This window comes from Hirundo rustica, chromosome 9 (assembly GCF_015227805.2).
Source record: "Hirundo rustica isolate bHirRus1 chromosome 9, bHirRus1.pri.v3, whole genome shotgun sequence".
Classification (NCBI taxonomy): Eukaryota; Metazoa; Chordata; class Aves; order Passeriformes; family Hirundinidae; genus Hirundo; species Hirundo rustica.
The window spans coordinates 21,262,673-21,284,383 of record NC_053458.1 but is presented as its reverse complement, the minus strand read 5'-3'; the positions used below and the strand labels follow the sequence as shown (position 1 = coordinate 21,284,383).

General features: G+C 43.5%; 2 protein-coding genes across 6 annotated transcripts in view; one reads left to right on the top strand and one right to left on the bottom strand.

Annotated features, from left to right (window-relative positions):
* Positions 1–485: 485 nt before the first annotated feature.
* On the top strand, positions 486–20,240 carry CLCC1 (chloride channel CLIC like 1). Of its 4 annotated transcripts, none has more exons than XM_040073217.2 (12): positions 486–614; positions 2,293–2,433; positions 4,146–4,238; positions 5,036–5,143; positions 7,520–7,741; positions 8,884–9,024; positions 10,165–10,258; positions 11,360–11,457; positions 11,534–11,680; positions 12,269–12,538; positions 13,152–13,398; positions 16,699–20,240. In XM_040073217.2, the coding sequence occupies exons 2-11, from the start codon at positions 2,302–2,304 to the stop codon at positions 13,377–13,379; spliced, it is 1,533 nt and encodes a 510-aa protein (XP_039929151.1). In that variant the 5' UTR covers positions 486–614; positions 2,293–2,301; the 3' UTR covers positions 13,380–13,398; positions 16,699–20,240. The 4 variants fall into 4 exon arrangements, with proteins under 4 accessions (XP_039929151.1, XP_039929154.1, XP_058277787.1 ...); XM_058421804.1 differs by having other exon boundaries at positions 540–614; positions 2,330–2,433; XM_040073218.2 differs by lacking the exon at positions 486–614 and adding an exon at positions 918–938.
* Positions 14,159–21,711, bottom strand: part of GPSM2 (G protein signaling modulator 2) — a 28,394-nt gene continuing 20,841 nt past the window's right edge. The window contains exons 8-15 of one of the 2 annotated variants that reach the window (XM_040073214.1): positions 21,485–21,640; positions 20,594–20,702; positions 20,071–20,200; positions 19,682–19,749; positions 17,599–17,775; positions 16,681–16,843; positions 16,321–16,538; positions 14,159–14,901 (exon numbers count right to left, since the gene is read on the bottom strand). In XM_040073214.1, the coding sequence (XP_039929148.1) occupies positions 14,737–14,901; positions 16,321–16,538; positions 16,681–16,843; positions 17,599–17,775; positions 19,682–19,749; positions 20,071–20,200; positions 20,594–20,702; positions 21,485–21,640 (1,186 nt within the window). In that variant the 3' untranslated portion in view covers positions 14,159–14,736. The remainder of the gene's footprint in view (positions 14,902–16,320; positions 16,539–16,680; positions 16,844–17,598; positions 17,776–19,681; positions 19,750–20,070; positions 20,201–20,593; positions 20,703–21,484; positions 21,641–21,711) is intronic. The other variant, XM_040073215.1, reaches the window with a different exon arrangement.

The following is a 21,711-nucleotide window of genomic DNA, read 5'->3' as shown; positions in this document are numbered from 1 at the left end:
TTCTTCAATCCAACCACGATACAACAGCTTGGCCTATGATTTAAGTATGCCGGAACTATAAAATACTGAAGAGCTTGGATACTGCTTTCAAGTACCGGAATATGCAGTGCACAAAGTAATAATACAGTGGCGTAGAGCTGAAAATCTTATTTTTTCATTGTTAGATACATCTGCAATAATATGTACGTATGATACAATGATGCGGATACAAAGCTACTTTGGAGGAAAATAGCGATTCTCTAGTCGTCTCTCTGTGGTCGAAGCTGGCGCTCTATATTTAATCGGTATGTCTGCAGTAATAGTGATTTCTGACATTAATTTTATTCCAAGTTGTGTCTTTTCAGGGCGGGTCTGGCTTTACATCCGTCGCTGTCCCCCGGCCCGTGGTTCCTGTGCCGGCGTTGGGGACGGCGGTGTCTGCGCCGGGCGCGCAGAGCCGGGCGGGGCTCGGGGCGGGGCCCGCAGCCGAGACGGCGCCTCAGGGCCGCTGCTCCGCGGCGCTTCCCGGGCGGAGCCGCCCCCGGGCCGGGCCGAGCGGCTGCCGGGCGGCCCGCAGCGGGTAAACAACCGGGTAAACACGCCGGATGAACGCCGGGAATCCCGCGGCCCCTCAGGTACCGCAGGCGGCGAGCGGGGCTGCGGGCGGGCCGGGCGCCGCTGGCCGGGGCCTGCGCGGTGTCGGGGCGAGGAGGAGCGGGGAGGGGCTGAGGGCTGCGCGTCTCGGCGGAGCGAGGCGTCGGTGCGGCGTGAAGGAGGCGAAGGCGGGGGAGAAGCGTGCGGAGCCGCTTCGCCATGTCCCCGTCGGCTCCTGCGGCGCTCGGGCGGCGGTGCCGGCCTGCGCCGGGCCGGAGCGGGGCCCGGGGCCTGGCGGAGCCGCAGCGGCAGGACCAGGCCGCGGCGCCAGGCAGGGCGGGGATGTCCCTGCGAGGCTCGCCAAGGTGAGTTCTGCGTGACGGTTTGTGAAAAAATACTGAAAATCAAAGTTCAGCAAGGAGGAATGTTAGCCTTGGCAGTTGTTCTCCAGGGACAAGCTGCCTTGCACCCTTAGGACCAGGATCTCTGAGGGGGCGTGGTGTTTCGCTCTCAGAGGGGGAACAAAGGACGGTGGAGTGGCAGGAGGTGGTGTGGCTATGCCTTTTGTAAAACAATGCGGCCAGGGGAAGCTAAGCCAAAGGTGTGACCCAAAAGGTGACCAACACCTGAACGTTGCTCCATTAACTCGAAAGTACGTATCACTTCCACACCAGCGTGTGCTAATGAAGTGAGATGTGTACGGGCTTTACATGTATGACTTAAGTCACTCAAACTGCACCTAAATATGAAGTGTCATCAGCTGAAGCTGTACCTTTTACCCTGCCTCAAAAACCCCAGTATCAATACAGGCTAAGAGGGGCGGGGGTCAGAGGAGACTCCATTCCTGTATCCGGGGGCTGTCGGGGGCTGTGCCTCTCCTCCCCCACAGGATTGCCTGTTGGGTAAGGCTCGAGCACCGAGTGCTCTCTCAGGAAATTCGGAGCCACCTTCTGTTGGTGATTACGCTTTTAGTCGTCTTCCACGGTAACGGATTTCTTGTCGGTTTATTGCTTATATTGCTTATGGTTTTATGTGTTCGTGTGCTCGTGCAGACAATGTGTTTATCACTCACAATCCAGCGTTTCTGTTGCTCAGCATATTTCAGTGTTTTGCACCTGAGGGTTGTTGAACGTTCTCAGACTATGGTCTGGCCAGGAGAGTTTGTTGGACATGACAGGCTCACAGTGGGTGAATCTGTAGCTGTGGTAGTTCTTACTGAATGGGACTGGACTCGCAGTGCTGCACTGGCTCCATGCTTCCTTCTTTAGTGCTGAATAGGCCATCCCTCAGCATCAAAGCACAGCCACCCCCAGCCCCTCTGGTATCTGAGGAGCAGCTGAAATGTAAATGTTTTTCTGCCAAATCTGAATGTGACTGAAAAAAATTGCTTTACTCTTAACACAGTGCCCTTGTGGTGAAGTGTGCTGGAGTTCTGCACCATTTTATCAGATTTATATTTAGCAATGCTGAACTCTGTGCTACACCTGCTGATAACGAAGTCAGGGCTATTGATCCACTCATATAATACAGTTTATTGTGCATATTATTGCCAGCATTTTCTTTGGAAAAAAAACATAAAAGTGAATTTAAAACTGCTTAATGGAGAACTGAGTTTTTAAAAAGCTCCACTTGTAGTTTTTTTCATGTAAGATTGTTTCATTTTCTTCATACAGCATGTTACACTCTGACCTAAATACCTGAATTTCTTGTTGCATTCAGTGATACAGGATGCTGTTTCCCTTGGTATTGTGTGCAGTTTTGCTGATAGGAAGCTGTAAAGGTCAAGAAGATGAATGGATTGACCCCACGGATATGCTCAACTATGATGCAGCATCAGGAACAATGAGAAGACCGTATAAGGTAGAAAAAGAAAGGGTTTGTGTCTCTCCCAAAAAGCTAAATGCTGTTGCAAGATTGCCTTTAAGTGGTGACAGTAGCGGTATGGTGTTTTTAAAGGTTTATTATGTTGTGTCTGAACCCATACACTGAAAAGTTTTTGTGTCCATGGTTAACATTTCAAGGGAAAATACAGTGTAATTAGTTCAGGACCTTTCCCTGGTGAGCTTCTGTTGCACTCAGATCAAGTCCTATCCGGCAGGCTTTTTGAATTTCACAGATTGTGACGCCACAGGCTACTGCTCTGAGAAATAACTGGGTTAAGCAACTCTTGCTAGTCTCTCAAGTATAGTGCTAAATATCTTGAAAATGGGGTTCCTAACTGATAGAAGTTGGGGGAGTTCAAGGTAATTATTGTATTTTATTTTAATTAACCAGTTTCCTAGCAATAGGAGCGAGTTTCCCATTTCTTGTGTGGGACTGTTGTGAAAGTCAATGGTGTTTCATAATGCTGAGCCTCAGTTTTCATAAGGAAGATGAGAATAGGGATTGAGTGCTGTACTTTTAATGATTCACTAACACTGAAGAGAAGATGAAGTAGGAAAAAAGTAGTTCTAGCAAGATGAATTGTATCCCCTGTCTTGTATGAGGAGCAGACTCTAAATACCATGAGATGTGTGTTGCTTATCTTGTGCATGTATGCATGGCACTGTAAACTGGGGGTGGTTGTAAGGGCACCCTTGATTTTTGCCATTATTCAGCTTTCAAGTTTGGTTTTGCAGTCTTGAGCAGTACTGTTTAAGCACCACAGAATATAATTTTCTGAAGCTTAAAAGATGCAGAGGGCATTATTGCTCTCCACAGCTTTTCTCATCAACCTCCAACTTGTGCAAGCCCACCTGATAGCCATTAGCATCCTTAAGATCCAGCAGCAAGCTTTGAAGTCTTGGAGCCTGGAGCCCAAGTGCTTCAGTTTTTACAGAAAAAGTAGTAGCTTTATTATCATCTCCTGCAAAAACAGAACTTCATCTTAAATGAAAAAAAGTAGTGCTTTGTGTTAGTCCATCTTCTCAGCATTTCTCTTCTGCTCTGCAGAGAGGTTTTAAGTGGACGGGCTGTGTGGGCTGCTCAAGCCCTCAAAACCAAACTTTGTTTCAGCACGAGTTCATCGATTCATGTGCTGTTGTGCTTCCTCTTGGAGACTTCCCTCAGTGTGCAGGCCTGGCTGTGGAGCAGCAGCACTGCTCAGACTGGGCCTGAGTAATGAACAGAAAGCACAGAGTGCTCTGCCGTCGGCAAAGGCAGGCAGCCCCAGACGGGGTTTGTGTTTACTTGCAGTCTGGCTGCCGGCGTGGCCAGCTGGACTGGGAATTTGCCTGGCTAAAAACTGCCCCTTTGCCTGCTGAGTCAGTTTTTAGCCTGTGCCATTATCTAATCTGATGCACTCTGTGGATCACCAGCACTGAAGGAGGGGAAAGGGCAAGTGGGGGAGGACAGGCAGGACCTCACCTTTTGAAGGCAGCGTGCATTTAGATAAACTCAAAGCAACTGTCCATCTGGAGCCAAAAATAACAGCTGAGAGGTACTGGAGCATCATGGGGAGAGTGATAGCAGCAAAGATCTGTGCTCGGTTTTTAGCTCCTTTGCTCCTACAGTGATGTGACTGTAGAAGTGTAACAGGGCATGTTGGTCAAACTCTTGGATTATAAGAATATGGTTTTCTTCTGTAATTTTAGCCAAACTACCATGACTCTGAGGAAAAGGCTGTGGATACACTCAGCACTGAAATCTCACATTGTTCCAGGGTAATAGATTCCTTGCAACACAAGGTTTGTTCTTCACAATATTTTCCAGTGTTTTATAGTTTGTGCCTTCTGATGATGCTTTTCTGGATAGTATCAAACAGGTGCATTGCTGGCATAATTTATGCTTTATGGAGGGGGAACCTCTAGGCAGAGACTGGAAATGGTTTGAATTAATTTTCAAGTTGTTGTTCTGCCTACACGTTTCCTGAAATGTTTATAGTGTAACAAATTCAATAGGAGCTGGGTGCTTCTGTTCAGTGTCAGCAGTTGAAAGGTGTGGTGCTGATGTTACCATGTTACCCATGCTGTTCTCAAGCTGTTCAGTGCTGTTTGATTTGGAGGGGTGGGTTGTGGGCACAGAGACCAGGGCAATGTACACAGCTGCAGCTCTCAGGTGCTGCTGTCAGACCCCCTCCCAGGATGTGGGCTTGCTTCTGTGGCCCTCACTGCCCTCGGCCATTTGGGTACCCAATGGGATATGTGTCATTTTAATGTTGTTTTAGTTACTTAGAATTTTTGGCTGTTCCCGCTTTTTTTTTCTGATGCAAACTTAAAATGTAAGGAGATCCATATGTTTACATTTGTTTCTAGCCTTACTGAGGTCAGGATTTGAATATTACTAGCAGATGTGAAACCTCCAGTACTGGCCTGTCCCGTGGAAAGTAGTATCTTCAGTGACTGCATATGCTTTTTATCTGGCATATTAACCATGCAATCATTGCTAAACTAAAGAAATGTGTTGGTACATTTGGGGTTATTTCTCTCCTCTGAAGAATCTGGTTTGAGCAAAGTGAATAAAAGTGTCTTTTGCACAACTGCAGATTGCAGAGTGTGAGAAGAGGAACGCCAAATCACATGAGAGCCGTAGCTTTTATATTTTTAAGCGATACTTGAATAAGATTTTAAATGAAGCTGGAAAACTTGGCCTTGTAAGTACTTGAACAATATTTTTTAAAAATACTTAATTAAAATGAATTCATACTACTGCTTTATGTAGTTTTCACAGTTACCAAGCATTGATTAATTATGCTGATGTACTTTAAATGAAATGAAGGGAACTGGATGGCAAAGGAAAAGATGATATGAGTATGTGCTTCCAGTACTGCTGAGGAGACACAGTTGTCATTTATCTGTAAAGCATCCAAAGGAAGGTTTGTGAATTCAGTGTATCTAAACATCTGCTGGAATGCAGCTGTAGGAACACCTTGTTGTGGTCACGTTAATAGCTGGAAACTGGAAGGAGCCAGATTTGGGTTGTTTGTTCTAGACTCTTAAGGCTTGTCTTGTAGGTCTGCCATGTTAACCTGCAGAGGGTGGAAGTGAGGACAGGTAACGTGGGAGGAGTCCAAGGAGGGACAGGGAGCGGGTTAGGAAATCTAAAGCCCACATAGAATTAAACCCCTAAGGAAGGGATGCCATCCAGAGAGATGCTGACAGGCTTGAGAGGTGGGTCCATGCAAAACTCACGAAGTTCAGTGAGACCAAGTGCAAGATCCTGTACATGTGTTGGGGCAATGCCAGGAACAAGAATAGGCTTGGGTGGAGAATGGATTGGGAGTGTTGGTGAAGCTGGCAGTGTGAGCTTGCAGCCAGGAAAGCCAGCTACACCCTGGGCTGCATCCAAAGCAGCGTGGGCAGCAGGGCAGGGCTCTGTCCCCTGCTCTGATGAGACCCAACCTGTGTCCAGCAATGGGGTCCCCTGTGTAGAGAAGAACATGGACCCGTTAAAGCAAGTCCAGAGGAGGCCACAGAGATGATCAGAGGGCTGGAGCATCTCCTACAAAAACAGGCTGAGAGAGCTGGGGCTGTTCAGCCTGGAGAAGAGAAGGCTCTGGAGAGACCTTAGAGACCCTTTGAGCACCTAAAGGGGGGGGGCTATAAGAGGGATTTTTTACAGGGGTGTGCAGTGCTAGGGCAAGGGGGAATGGCTTTAAACTGAAAGAGAGGAGGTTTCCATTAGATCTTGAGAAGAAATTTTTTGCTCTGAGGATTGTGAGACACTGGAAGAAGTTGTCCAGAGAAGCTGGGGATGCCCCATCCCTGGAAGCATTCAAGGCCAGGCTGGATGGGGCTTTGAGCAATGTGGTGGCAGGTATCCCTGACCCATGAGGGTTGGAACTAGATTATCTTTAAGATCCCATCCAACCCAAACTTTTCTGTGATTCTAACCATCAAGCAATAGTAGCTTATTAAGAGTTTCCATATAAGAATCACCGTATTACTTTCTTTATGCCATGGTTTCAGCTGGGTAGAGTGTATGTTCTTCCTGGTAACTGGAGCAGTGCTGTGCTTTGGATTCAGTGTGAGCGCACTGTTGATAACACACTGGTGTTTTAGCTGCTGCTCAGCAGTGCTTTCTCTAAGTCAAGGACTTCCCTGTGCCTTGTGGCAGCAAGGAGGAGCAGGAGGAGCTGTGAGGGAGCGTGGCCAGCTGAGCTGGGCTGAGCAGAGCTGGGCTGAGCTGAGCTGAGCTGAGCTGGCCCCACAGGGACATTGCAGAGCCCGGCTCTGTGCTCAGCATCCCCTGGGGGAGGTGGCCGGGAGGGGCCGATGGCTGCTGCAGGATGAGCTCGGGGAGCAGGTGCACTGGGCACCTCTTATTCTTCTGGGTTTTATTGCCTTCTTTTTCTCTTTTCATGACTAATAGTATTATTAGCATCATATTTTATTGTGTTTGCTGGTCTTGTCTCAGTTCCTGAGGTTTACCATTTTCTTCACTCTCCTCTTCACTAGGAGGGATATTGAAGGGAGTGAGTGGCTGCATGGTACTTTAGTTGTGGGCTGGGCGTTTTATTATATTGTCTTTGGAGATTTTGTTTATTCAGAGGTAGAAGAATTGATTTTTAATAATTGATTTGCTTAATAAGCAAAATTACTGTTAAATAAGGAACATTATGTTTAGCAATGTAAAACTTACTATTTTAGTATATAATAGTTTCTATCTGTATTATCCAGCTGTGACCAAGGCACACCTAGTGTATATGTATAGCGTATATGTAATTATTGCTTGATAATGAGCACTGGCTCTGAAATCTTAGTAATAGGTGAGATAAGTCACTTTATTTTTTTAGGGTTTTTTTCTGTAGAATGGAAGGATTACAAACCAACTGAATTGTTTCATGTAGTTTAGATGAACAAAAAGGTTACAGAATCATGGTGTGCCCCCTGTCCCATGTTTTCATCCTGCAGTCTGCTTCAGAAGGGTGCTGGTACAGCATGAATATGATCAGGCTTTGGCCTATGGATGCATTTCAATTTCCAGATAAGCAGCTTTTAACCATTGTCTTGCTTTGCTTTGAATTCAGCCTGAGGAAAACGTGGGCCACGTCCATTATGATGCTGAGATCATTCTTACAAGACAGACATATTTGGAGATCCTCAGGTTTGTCAATGAGGAAGCCTGGCAGCCAGGTGCCCTGGATGAGGCACTGAGCGATATTCTGATCGATTTTAAGCACCATGATGATCAAGCTTGGCGGTGGAGATTTGAAGATGCCTTTGGAATTGATCTATATAATTTGTTTTTGGTAAGAGATTAAAGGTTGATTATTGGTTTTAATTGTTTTCTTCAGTTTCTCTGTGCTAGTAAATTAGTATTACCATTTTAACTCCACAGATAAAGCAACTCTTCCCATCATACTTTCAGTCAGTCACTTTTTTTTGTGGTTGCTGAAGGATGTATTTGCTTTAAGAAGGAATTCAAGTTTTTTATTCCCATGTTCAATCTGTTCTCATTGTAGCTTTGGTTTGGGGCTTCTTTTCTGGTGTGGCTTGGGGTTTTTTTGTTTTTTTGTTTTTTTTTCTTTTATATCTGTGCTGCCAGACTCATTAGGCTCTAGCGCTTTCTTAACAACTAGAACTGACATCTCATGCATTATAGATCTTCCAGGTTTGTCTCTTGCTCATGTAGTTGTTGAAGCTGTTGGCTTCTCCAAGAATTAGAATATATTTATGCTGAGACAAGTATCTATTTGAACTCTACAGGTCAGAGGCTTTTGCAAATTCTGTGGAAAAAATTGTATGTGTTGGAGAGGAGAGCATGACTATGGGATTTATAAAGTGCTAAGCTGAGGATCTCTAATAAGCTGAAGCTTTCTGAATAAATCTTTACAATTCAGAATATGCCAATGTTTTATGCTGACATGATCTTGCAAGTAGCCTGTCTAGATTTGAGGGGTCCCTGGAAGCCAGATGACAAAAGCAGGCTGTAAGTAACTCTGATAGGGGTCCTCAGGTGGATTGACATTGTGAAGTGCTTCTCTGAAGTTTGCTGCTGATACCCAAACTGTAACTTTGTCTCTTTACCTGAGTGCAGGTTGTTCTGTGGTTCATAGCAGGCACAAACTGCTCAAGCACTGACTGAGACCAATTTGACAATTTAGGAGTGTGGTTGCTAACATAACAAACATCCTAAGGAAGAAGTAACTAAATATTGCAAGAAACAAATGAGCAACTGCAATGTAAGGCAGGAATGAGTATTAGTACTGCCATTAAACTGTTCTGCCTTGTGCTGCTCAGGTGGGCTGTGGGAACAAAGAAAAACTTCTCAGCTATTCTGTGTAAATGACATCAGTAAAAACAAAAGTTGGAAGTTTCTTCATCTGTACTGTACAGTAAGCTTGGAAAGTTCCAAATGTGGGTCATAATTTTTTCCTCTTTTCTTTTTCAGCTGCTCTTGTGCTTACTGTGCATTGTAATTATAATAGCTACAGAACTCTGGACACGTATTCTTTGGTTTGTTCAGCTAAAACGTATTTTATTAATAAATTTTTTCATCAGTTTTGCATGGAATTGGCTTTACCTGTATAAGGTAAGTTCTATAATCTAAATGGCTTTTTGGCTTAGAACTTTACAGTTATGAGGGAGTTAAGGTTCTGTAGTTCCTTTGGTTAGTTTATATATAGCTTTTAATTAACTGCAAAATAAAAAAACGGGATAAACATTTTCTTTTGCATGTTGACGGGTGTGTTAGGCATAAAGAGCAAAATAAACCCTGATGACTTTATCCTGCTCTAGAGATGCACAAAATTCAGAGAGCACTAGAATACTGATTTCACTACGTGGGCAAGGCAGATGTGACTTCTGACTAAAGCAGCTTGCTAGAAAAGTTACACAGAAATGCATTCTGAGTTTTTTCCTTAAGATTCCCTGGTAGAAACTGTGTTTGATGTGGTAGACCAGATAAATGCCTCATTAATGGTGTTTAAGTGGCTGATGGTACAATAGGATCAGTTTTGTTGAGGAGGAATTTAAGTTACCAGATCAACACCCAACCACAAAATCTTCCCTCACGTCTTGTCAGTCAGGATTGAAGTTCAGCCTGTCAGACCCAGGGATAGCGGAGTGCTGGAGAGTGGGATGCCTCTGGCATGGGGGTGGAATGCCATGAGGATGGCTTGGGTTGAGGCAGCGAAGAATGTTGCTTTTGCAACAGATGATTTGACTGAATTTTTTCTGTTTCGATTATCCGTTGGAAACCGTAAGGCAGAACTGTAACATATACAGGTATTTCTTATGGGAATTATTTGAAAATAAAAGTGGATGTTTTAACTAGTAGTTGCATGACAGCTGTGTCTCTATTCCAGAAACATTTTAAGGAAAGATGTCATTGGTTTACTTTTGCCTTGAACTTGTATCTTTGAATATTGGAGTCTGGTCCTTTGGCAATTCAGACTCCTTTTGGAGAATAACTTGGAGGTAGCCATTATCTCAGGGTTTTTGTCCATTTCTAGGAAGTTCTTAGAATTTACCTCCATTAAATAGTTTCGGTACACATTAGTTTTCTAAGTACACATTACACGGGGAATTGTCATTACAAGGGGACAACGGGGAAGTTCTCATTTATGTGGGGAACTAGGCCAAAGCTGCTGAGAGCAAACTCAGTGGCTGAGGAGCAGCGCTGTGGCTGCAGCCAGCCGAGTCCGTGTTTCCCTCCCTGCTGTCCCTGCAGCTGGCCTTCGCTCAGCACCAGGCAGAGATCGCCAAGATGGGGCACATCGACAGCGTCTGTGTGGAGAAGCTGGACTGGAGGGGAACTCTCTTTGGTAACTGCTTGGCTTGGTACTTTGCAGTAGTAGTTAGGATCACAAAATCTCATTCATAGTATCCCAGGATACTCAGATTTCTTCATCAGTGGTACAGGGAATTTTCTTCAATACATGCTTATGTGGTTTTACTCTTTTTCCATCCCATAAGACTGTTTTCTTGGCCTTAGGAGGAGAGCTGATCACAGCACTCTGCTTGGGGTATGTCATGGTCTTACTTCTTTTTCTTGTAACTTACCTGTTTCCCCAGCACCATCCCCAGTACCATTCAGTGCCGTTTACTAAAAGACAGACAGGCAGAATTAGGACAAGGACTTTTTTTTTTCATGTATCAGGCCTGTGAGTACAATGGATTTCAGGAATTGGATCTGCAATTGTTTATTCAGGTGTTATTATTTTACAGAGGAAGCTGATTTTTTTATTAGTTCTATGCAGTGCTATAGCAGGTAGATGAAGGCTGGCAGCTCTTAGAGTGCTTGTTACGGTCTTTCCTGTGTAATTTCTTGACTCTGTTCTGTTTTTGATACGTCAATGATTTATGTTCTGACTGCAGTAAAACCGAACTACAGAAACACTGATGTCATGGATCGCTTGTTTATAATGTAGTAAAAGTTCCCTTAAGTAAGACTTCTGCTTGTAACTAAAACAGACCCTTGAATCGAGCAAGCAAAGTAGACAATTTCAATCCCCCTGCAGTCTGGCACATGAGCAATAACACAGCATGACTCTGTGTCAGTAGTAGCTGTGAACAGTGTGCAAGTTCATCGTTTCCACAGATGAGACTTTTTTTCCCTGAGGCTTCTGGGAACTGATGTCACCCAAAGAGCTTTCTCGATTATACATGGGGAAAACTTCAGGTTCTTCTCTTTCTTTCCAGCCTTCCCTCTCCTTCCTGCATCCCCTTGACTGGATAAACTATACTGCCAAGCCGATCTCAGATGTGTAAAATATAATTCTCACTTTGGAACTGTATCTAGAAGAGTTCTCTTCATCTGTAACTGAAATGCTCCTTTCTGTATTGCTGCTGTGCACAAAATATATTTTTAAGAAGTAGTAAAAAAAGAAGTAGTAAAAATATGTCTGTCTCTGCTTTGACTGCAGAATGGCTTAGAAGTACATGGACGTTTCAGGATGATCCCTGTCAGAAGTATTACGAAACTCTGCTTGTAAATCCTATTTTGCTCGTTCCACCAACAAAGGTATGTGCCAAGCCCAGAGGGACAGTTCATGGCTGTTGTTTGTGTGACAACACTGGTTTTCTATTTATTTTTCTAGGCCTTGGCAATAACTTTCACCAACTTTGTAACTGAACCTTTGAAGCATGTAGGACAAGGCATTGGTGAATTCATCAAGGCACTTATGAAGGAGATACCGTTAATTCTGCAGGTTCCAGTGCTCATTATGATGGCTCTGGCCGTCCTGGTTTGTATACATTCATCTTACATTTAAAAGCTCAGTTTTATTTTTTAAATATTAAATATAAATATATTTAAGTATTATCTATTATATTACCTATTTCTCATTTGTACAACTGAACATTTTTTTTAACAGAAAGAAATTACTCCTGCAAGGGAATTTTTTCTTGACAAAGGCTTCATACTGCAGTTGGTCTAGGAATTAAAAGAGCCAAGTTTTGTAATTCAAACTGTATTCCTTTCCCACTCCCCACGTGGGATATAGTAGCATTTAACTGCTTAAAAATCTTAGACTCTCTTGACAGTTTATTGCACCTTCGTTCCCATTTCTTCTTTGACTCATTACATCATGTTGCATGTAGTTGGCATTTAACACAAAAGCATTGAGTTAGAGCCTTAAGCATCCTCAGTGTAGCTCCAACAATGAACTGCATCCAGCCTGGCAGTTCCTGCAGAGAGCTTCAGCTGGAGCTCTTCTCTTCACCTGAGCTTTTCCTTCGGGCTCTTTCAGATATATGACAAGAAGTCTGTGTGAAAACCATAGGCGTGGATATTTGGTGTTTTGTTCAGTTTGGGGTTTTTTCCTTCCCTCCAGGCTTTTTGTTACGGTGCAGGATCATCAGTGTCTGCATTAAGATACTTAACATCTTCTCAGAAGAGAAGTCTTCCCCTGCCTGCCGGTGAACAGGAGCAAATAGCCGATGGGAGGACAGCAGACGAGTACCACGCGCAGAAGCACCTGTACATCCCCAGAGGCCCCCAGGACAGAGGGGATGCCTCCACAAGGCCTCTCCCTGTGCCCAGAGCGGGCAATGGCTGCAGGAGCCCGGACACAGCACACGCCAGCCACGAACTGGATGCACAGGTACCAGAGTCCCACAGGTACCAGTGTCCGACAGGTGCCAGTGTCCTACAGGTGCCAGAGCCCCACAGGAACCAGAGCCCCACAGACCAGGGCCTGATGTGTCTCCTGGTGCTCTGGGCGCTGGCATTAAACTGAGCAGATTGCACTGGCACCTGCTAGAACACATTTAAACAACATGCTTAACCCAGATCTGTGGGAGAGGGGAGTTAAGGAAGTGAGGAGCAGTTTGACAGAGGTGTCTTGGATGTGTTTCTTCTGGAAAAATATCTTGCAGGGGCTAACTGTAGCAGGAGACTACTGAATTAAAACCCTTTATAGTAAAAACAACTTCAGTTTTGAGAGATGGGTATGTATGTCAGCCTGGGCAATCGTGATAACCCACAGAAGAAACGTGGGGGAAAAAAGCAGTGCTGACTTCACTGCAAACTACACAAAATTCAAAACAAGATTTATACTCTGTTGGGCTTATTTACATGTTCTGCTTTGCAAGGGAAAAAAAATATCCTTTTCATGCTTTGGGTGAGCCCTGCCCCTTGAGCTGGGATGAACTTGAAACAATCGATGCTGTCACTTTTGATTGCTTAATTAACAGATTATTATTAATTTTTTGCAGAACAGGTTTTACACTGAATCTGAAGTTCATAGACTTGAAACTCTCAAAGCTGAAAACCTTCCTGATGAAACTGCACTTGAGCAGCAAAAACAGGAGACAGGCAAAGCAGAAGGAGAGACTGGAGAAAACTGTGACCCTAATAAAAACCTAGAAGGGAAAAGTTCTGCTGTGGAACCATGTGAAGAGAAGAAAAAGAGTGTTTTACATGACTCCCAGGAAAGAGACTAAGGAAGACCCAGGCTCTGCTGTAAGTTTTGTCTAATCTTTCCTTGTCACGTACTTGCTAATTCTGCTCTCATTCTCAAGTGTAGAAGAGAGAACATCAGTAAGCTGTTAGGTAGGGTTGTAAAATCTGGGAGAGTGAGTACATGCACTATGTCTGGACTCTAAAATAAAGGTGTTAACCTTTAAGTGGCCAAAAAAACCCAGGTTTCTGGAATGGTGCTGCTCGTTGGAAACCAGGTTTGTGCAATAAATTTTGAGTAATTCCCGCAAGGCCCATTCCCAGCTCAGATGTCTCAGGTCTGGCTTTGGGTTTATGTTCTTGAAAATCAGTTTGCTTCTTGTCAGCTCAGTTTTAGGACAGCTTATGGATTTCCTCCTGGTGTAATGATTTGCAGAGAGCGAGAACCTGATGTCGTAGCAGGCGGTTTTTAGGGAGTTCAGAGCTGAACAGGGCCAGGACCAGGAGCTGCCTTGGGGATGCACATTGCAGTGGCTGTTCCCCAGCCCAGCTCACCTTTAGCCAGAGCAGGAGGGGAGCTGTGCAGCAGCAGCTGTGCTCTTCCTGTGTTTGGCACTGGAGATTGGGGTGCTGCAGGAACTGGCCCAGGTCTTTGGGAGTTGGTGCCCAGTGCTCACCACCCCTGTGATTCTTGGTGCATGGGCACAAGCTGTAGAGCAGCTGTTTCTTGAAAGTAAGTACTTTTTGAAAACCTCTGCTGATTGCACAACTGTTCTGAATTAATGTAGGAAACAGTTAACTAAATATTACCAAAACCCCATCATGTTTGAAAAAACTATTTTTTATTAAACAGAATTAAAACTAGGGTTTAATATTTTTTTTATAGAAATGATTGATTCTTCCAAACTGTGTTTCTGCAAAGATACTAAATACTGAAGCTATTTCTCCTTTTTTTTTAATTATTTTTTTAAAAAAAAGTATAAAAGAAAACAAACTCTTTTCAGGAGATACAAATTAGCAGAAAAATCAAGTTTTCTTTAAAAAGAACATAAAAAATTAAAGTCTTGCACTGGATTGAGACAGTGGTAAAATCCACTCATGAGCAATGAGAGAATTGACAGAGAAAAAAAGACATAATAATTTTGACAGACTAGAGGCAATTAAGAGGGAGACACAGTACCAGTACCTCAGACTGCTCTGAAAGCAGCTGCCAACTGCAAGAACAGGGGCAGCTCTGTAACTACTGCTCACAGGTGTGATGCTGCTGCTAGTGCAGGGAAAAATCAGGAGAAAGGAGACAGAGCTACTAACTGTAGTCATCTTAAAAAAGGCAAGTGTGCTTTTCCAGCAAACCTGAATGATCCCCAGGATGCTGCTGTACAGTACATTCCTCTGGGGTCTTCAGCTGGAATTGGCTCCCTTTATAGCTGAGGGTAAGTGGACTCTCTGCTCATCCATTCTCTTCGCTTGTGAGCGCAAAATCAGGCTGAAAAAATCCTCATCTGGTACAGTGGGGCCTTTGGCAGTTCCTGGAGGAGCACATCTTTGATCATCCAGTCTGGAACCCTACAGACAGACCAAGCAACAAAAGCTGCATATTTACAAGACGATATGGACAATATTAAGTGGAAAAAACTACTAAAAACTTTTGCTGTCAGATTTAAAGCTAGTAGAGACATTTAATTTATAAATTTTGTTTCAAGTTAAACTTGCTAAATGAAATTATTAAGAGTCCAAGTGTAACTAAAATGGTTCCTCTGACACACTTGTCCCCATGTGTCTGAAAATGACCCCCCGTTCAGTTCTTTGACATACTGCAAAATGAGATTTAAGCACCCTTAGTTCAGAAGGAGAATTTTTAGCATTAATACAGGGTGTTCCTGGTTTCATGCACCAGGAAGTATGGTCATCTTCCTTTCCTTACACAGGGACTAAAAACTGGCTGCAGTGGTGTGAGAGTTGGGAAGGCTCTCCTTGAAGGCCCCTTGCCTCCACAGCGTGCAGCTGGCTACAGTTTAATGCAGGTGGCAAACCCTGCTGGGCTGGGCTCTGCTCCTTGCAGTCTCCTGAGCTGGGGAGGAGCGTTCTCCACAGGAACAGGCTGCTGCTGCAGGGAGTGTGGCCACAGCAGGACAGCACAGCTTTCAGTGGTGGGTGGACCTGGGACAGGCACCTTGAGACAAAAAGGCTCAAAGGCAGCAACCCTTCGTTCTTGTTTGAAACAGTAGCATCTGTACTAATCAGAGGAGAGTAATTATTTTTCAGTTCCTAAAAGAGAATATTTCTAGATTCTTTGCTTGATTCACAGAACGAAACAGACAGGCTGCTGCAACAGAACATGATATTTCAGCAGGCTGATGAACACTTGTCACTGTAGACTCAATTCCAGGTGCTGTTTTCTCACCCAGGCTACCATACTTACTGACCTGTGGAGATCAGCATCTGAAATTTGTATTTCGGGCTGCTTATCAATCCATCAGACAAACCAGCAAGTCCTTTTAATTCTTTTTGGTCTAACTGGTATATGCACATGCTCTAATTGAAAATCAGTCACCTCACTTGTATAGTGCTATAAACTGTCATTTAAACTTAACCTCATAGGAATGAGGACCACTATTACCACCAAAACCTGGATACTGAATTCTTTCAGTTGATAAATTGGGACTGCTGGTGCATCAGGTGCCCTTCTTAGCAAGCCAGGTGTGAACACTTAAAATCATTTTATATACTCCTTGTAATAGCTCTTTAAGCATTTCTTACTTTTAATAGTTACTGTGGTATGAATACCATAATTAGACTTACTGGACACTGGATAATCAATAAAACCCCCAACCCTGCTCTTTTGTTCTCTTATGTTCTTCCTTACCTGCCAGCTTGATGTGCGTCTCAAAGCACACGATAAAGACGGCGGCTTCCTTGCAGGAATTCAGTGGCAGGAGGCACAAACCAAGCCCCCAAAGACGGAAGCTGTTGTTAAGCACTTACCTGGCATTTAATCAGTATGTCGAAGAAGTCGTCATCCAGGTCCCTGCTGGTGCTGGCCATGAGGTGGCCCAGCACGGCCTGGCTGCCGCGCTGGCCGAGGCGCAGGCCGGGCAGCTCGCTGACGCTGGCACGCTGGTCGTCGAGCCGGCGGCTCTGCGAGCTCGCCAGCAGGTCCAGGAACTCATCCGTGTGCGGGGACACCACGGACGTGGAAAAGGCTGCCCGGGACACAGGACAAGTTAAAGTTAGCCCAGCGGTGAATTCACTGCTGCACTGAGTCTTGCATCATGCAAATACATTTTGAAAACAGTATTTGGCAAAAGTCAAGTCAAATACGGGTTTTACTTTAAAAAAAATTACATTTTATCATGGTTTTAGGTGGAGTAGAGGATGTTGCCGCTGCAGCAGCTGAGAGTCTGTTCTTCTCCTGGAAGCAGCACCTCTGATCATCCATCCTGTTACTCTGGAACCGACTCAGCAGATCAAAGAACCCTTCATCTGCCATGGTCTCACGACTGCTTTTCTGAAAGGGAGAAGATTTAGGGTATTTGACCTTAGAGTGCCTACAGCTGGGACAACTGCATCAGAATTTCAGTCCAGTAATATATTTGATATTTCCATAGCTGAAATTTATTAAATTAATTTTTTTAGTAAACCATTTCTATAGCCAGAGATCTATCATAGGACGAGGGCTGCTAGGGCAGCATTTTGGAGAGTGAAATATATTAGAAATGTCTCATTCTCTGAAACAGAAGGGAACAGTGCTCTGATCCTGGTACAATGGGAGTTAATTCTCAGCCATCATCCAACTAAACCTCAAACACCTGTGAGAGGAAAAAGGAACAAGAGCAGCAATGAACAGTTGCCATGGTCTCCTCAGGTCTATGACCAAATGACTCAGTTCTTTTCTTCTGAACTGACTTCTCTTAGGAGTGTAATAACCTAAAAAGTATGTCCAAAATAATCACCCACTGCCTGAATCAGAAAAACTAGATGTGGGGTCTAGAAGAGACTTAGAAATAAACTTTGCTTGCAAGCTGAGCTCTAACTTCAAAAAATCCACCACGAATAAAATGTTTCAGTAGTGGGAAAAATCTCAAAGCTGGCACCACCCCTGAGAGAGCTGTAGAATGACAGATTCACATCACTTTAGAGCCACAGTGTTTAAATCAAGTTAACCTGAACAGGACAGCTGCAGGAAGGTGTTTTCCACAGTTCTGATCACATAAAGATGAGTAAAGGCCACAGTAAATGATTGCCACAGCTCACTCCACCTACCCTCTGAGAGTTTGGAAGTCGATGGTCAATGGAATTACTGGCATCCTGCAAAACTTTGGAGGTGGTGCCATTTTTGTACTTTTTGCCTTTTAGTCGATTTACAAAATGAAGTTTTGCTGAAGTTTTGGCAACCAGTGGTTTCTGTTTAGCAAGAATCTCACTGTTCCAGTTTGGAACCTAAGAAAACAAGAGTCAGGAAATTAAGCCTTCTCATTTTATTTACCAGTACCTCTTAGCTGCTGCTGCTTTTCCTCCCCTGAATGAGGCAGCTTTACACTATTTTGTTCATGCAGCCACAAGGATGTGGTTATGATTCCTGAGCTGCTGTTAGCAGGTTAGTGTTGTTACGGGTCAGTCTGAGAACTGAACTGTGCTGTAACACCTGATGGATTAAGACATGATCAGATAATGGTTTAATCAAACACACTGACATTGTCCTTGCTGACTGCAGTGCAGGAAGGGCAGTTAATGTAAGTGCTGAACTGCACAGCTGGCATTTCCCACCTGGCATTTTAGCACTGGAAAGAAAAAAAAGAAAAAAAAAACCCACCCCATATTACACAAAGTATTTATACAAAGTGTTAGAGCAAAAGAAACCCTTGTACAAATGCAGCTACACAACCACCCTTCCTTCAAGTTTTGCTGTACACAAACTTACCAATAAAGACTGAAAAGAAAGAGGGAGACAAATGCCAGAACAATAAAAAACAGGAATAACCCATCTTCTTTCATTAAACAACAGAATGGATAACTTTATCAACTTGACAGATTTTCCCTAAAACTTCCTCTAAAATAAACAGAATTATCCACAACTGACAGACTGCTGTAACTGAATACAAACAACCCCGGTTTTTTTCCTGATTCAACGTCAGAAATAACAGACACAGTCACAAATCTTCCAGCAACACTGCCTACCCAGTGGATTTCCCTTTTCAAGGGTTTACTGAACATCAGCACCCAGACTCTGAGAAGATGCCATCCTGTACAATCAAACCCCAGTGCTCAGGTCAGGGGTTGCTCTGCATATTTATGGATGTTACTCTACTCAACAAGTACCTTGAAAAAAGCCCTTTGTAAGCTCTAGATTGCAGTAGTAAATTAATGCCAAAACCTACAGGACACATTCTAGCATATTTAGGACACAGGCTGTTAAGAGGATACATATTTTAAAATAGTTCCCAGATAAAAAAGATTCAGAGAGTAAGAAAACCCAGCTGATAATGGCCAAAAGCTTTCAAGGCTCCCTGCAGAGGCCTTGCCCTAGACTAAACACAGAGTGTTTCTAAAGCAGTACCCAAAGAGGCTCTTGAGCACCAGTGCTGACCTCAGCTGTACTGACTGTACATGTGCTTTGAGATTTTACTGATTAACATGACAGGCTTTGCCTCATTTCAAGAGACTGGAATTAGATATCCCAGTATGGAAGGAAAAATAATCAATTTCAGCCGGCCAATGGAGTCATTTATGCAGAACTGCCAGCCCACTGGCAGGATGTGAAGGAAATCTCTCATAGACTGACACAAGGATTTTAAGTGGGAGCTCCCATCACCAAGAGATTTCTGGGCTTGGGGAAGTTGTTTTGCCTGAGACTCAGCTGTAACATCTCTCACATAGCATCCTTACTCAAGATGGAGGTTGAAGCTTCTGATGGTTTACAAGTTGGTTGAAATCTCTAAGTGAAAAACATAGCATGCATTTTAAGTGTTTATAAAATGACTGTAACCAAAGAAAAAGTGTTCAGAAAAGCTAAGCTAAAGCTTAGGAATTTTATTCTGAATTACTTCCGTGCTGCAATCTCAACCCATCTCTATAAAGAGATGAAAGAATTCCTTTGATGCTCATTACAGAACCTCATTCTTTCTCATTTGTGCAGAGAATAAAGCAAGCTTCCCACAGCCATTACCTGCCACACGTTGTTACCGACATGACAAAAGTGTTATTTGTTAGTATTGTTAGACCTGCTGTTAATGGAGCTCCTGTGATGAACTAAATTAAAAAAGGGAGGCAAATAGCGCATCAGCACACCCTCAGAAATGTTTCACTGCAATCTCAGCAGCAGAACAGAAAGAAGCAAAGTGCCAACCTTTTCTGGTGTTAATTTCATAAGTTCCATGTTCTCCATACTGTAACGGCGTCCTCTTGGTCTGCCACCTTCAAGAGACAAATTCATCTTTTATTATTAAAATTTATGGTGTCACCTGCAAAGCTGTAGCTGTACTCATCTAAGCTCCAAGGTCCAAGACACAGACACAAATAGAACACGTGAAGAAACTAAGCAGTAACCTGTGATTCACAATATAAATCCTCCCGAGAAGGAGGTGCTGAAGGGGTCCAATATTGCAAGAACCATTTTTAGCTGCTGGGGAGAAAACCAAGAAACTTGCAAACTCAACCACGGTCAGTAAAGAACTCAAACAAGAGATTCTTTTAGAAGTTCTCTGTTGGGAAAGTACCGCAGAAAGAGGCACATACCATTCAAACTGTTTTCCACTGCGTGGCTTTCTGCCATCATGGAGTTGTTTGTGCTGTAGCTTAATCCAAGAACCATCTGAAGATCTGAGAGATTAAGTCTGGCAGTGAGTTCTCCACTTCTGTCTCCTACCTTCAAGCAAATAAAAGCAGTGGTATTACCTTAACAAATACTCACATGTGTAAGTGTAAAGCAATCCTTGTCCCCTAGACTTCTGAGAGAAAAAGGCTGAAAAAGTTTTCCTGGTTAAAGACTGAGAACATCTTTTTAAAGAATTAACTAACATGTAACATAACAAAGCCCAAAATAATCTCTGCTAGGCTACTAACTTGGACCCGTGATGACACTAGAACTAAGGAGCTGACTGTAGTGAGAGGGTGAAATGACATGGAATCAGCTGTCCCTGGAATCATTCAAAATGCATTCCATCGCTCAAAAATCAGATGCATGAACACACCTCCATAAAACCTGTGTGACTGAGAGCAAAAACCAACAGCCAACACAGTGGGAGTACGAAAATCATACCTCTCTTGAAATCTCCAGGTGCCTTCCTGCGAAATGGATGGCTTGGTCATGATTTCCCAGAGCAGTATAAGCATTCCCTAAACTCCAGCATGCTCTTCCTTCCCCAATTCTGAAAACAACACACATTTGCAATTACACCTCTACCTGCTGAACACCAGAGGTCAGGTTTTCACAGCACTGCCAAAGCCATTTGCTGAGCCAAAAAAATAAAGGCAATCAGAGACCATTCTAACATCAACACCTTAAATATTGTATTTAAAGGAGTGTGATCTGGTCATAAATAAATACGAACAAGTTTAATCAAAACTTTGAGTTTTTAAGCTCACAGCAAACAAGTTAGTCAGCTTTGTAAGCATGGAACATTGTATAACCTAACTTTTCTTCAGTTTTCATGCCTTATTAGTCCTCTGTATTCTTACTGACTTAAGAAGAGGTACATGAGGAAATGTTGCAAAAATTTATGGTTGCACCTGACACTGTAAAAAAGGTCTCAGAAATCAGGATTGCAATATTAACATTACTTGCTGCTGTATTCTCCTTCCCATATTATTAACTTGTGGACAAGTAGAAGACAGATTCTTATGAAAACAGGGTGAATTATTATAATGAACTCATGAAAGACAGATCTGCATTCCTTTTCCTTAATTTACACAGACGTGCTGACAGGAGAGGATGTACAAACAGTCATTCATCAATTTGTCTTTCATCTCACACTCATTAGCTGAAATACCACTGTGAGTAATTTTTGTTTGCCATATGAAAACCAAAGGCCAGCATTGAGGGAATTCACATTAATGCAGCTGTCACAGGGGAAACAATGACAGTAGAGTTGAAGGTAACAGGATTTGCTCTGAGTGTCACACATACATTAAACAATCTCTTAGGGCTTACTTGTCGTGTAGTTCCTGAGCAATGACGAGGTGTTTGAGATGATAATCAATTGCTTTCTCATAGTCCTGGAGCAGAGTGTAGGTGTTCCCCAGGCTGTAACAGGCCTGTGCTTCCACAGCTCTGTCCTTCAGCTGCCGAGCCAGCTGCAGAGTCCTCCTGCAAGAGAGGGACAGTCACCTCAGAAACCACTGCAAGGAAAAGCTTTCAGAAGTGCACATGCACAACTG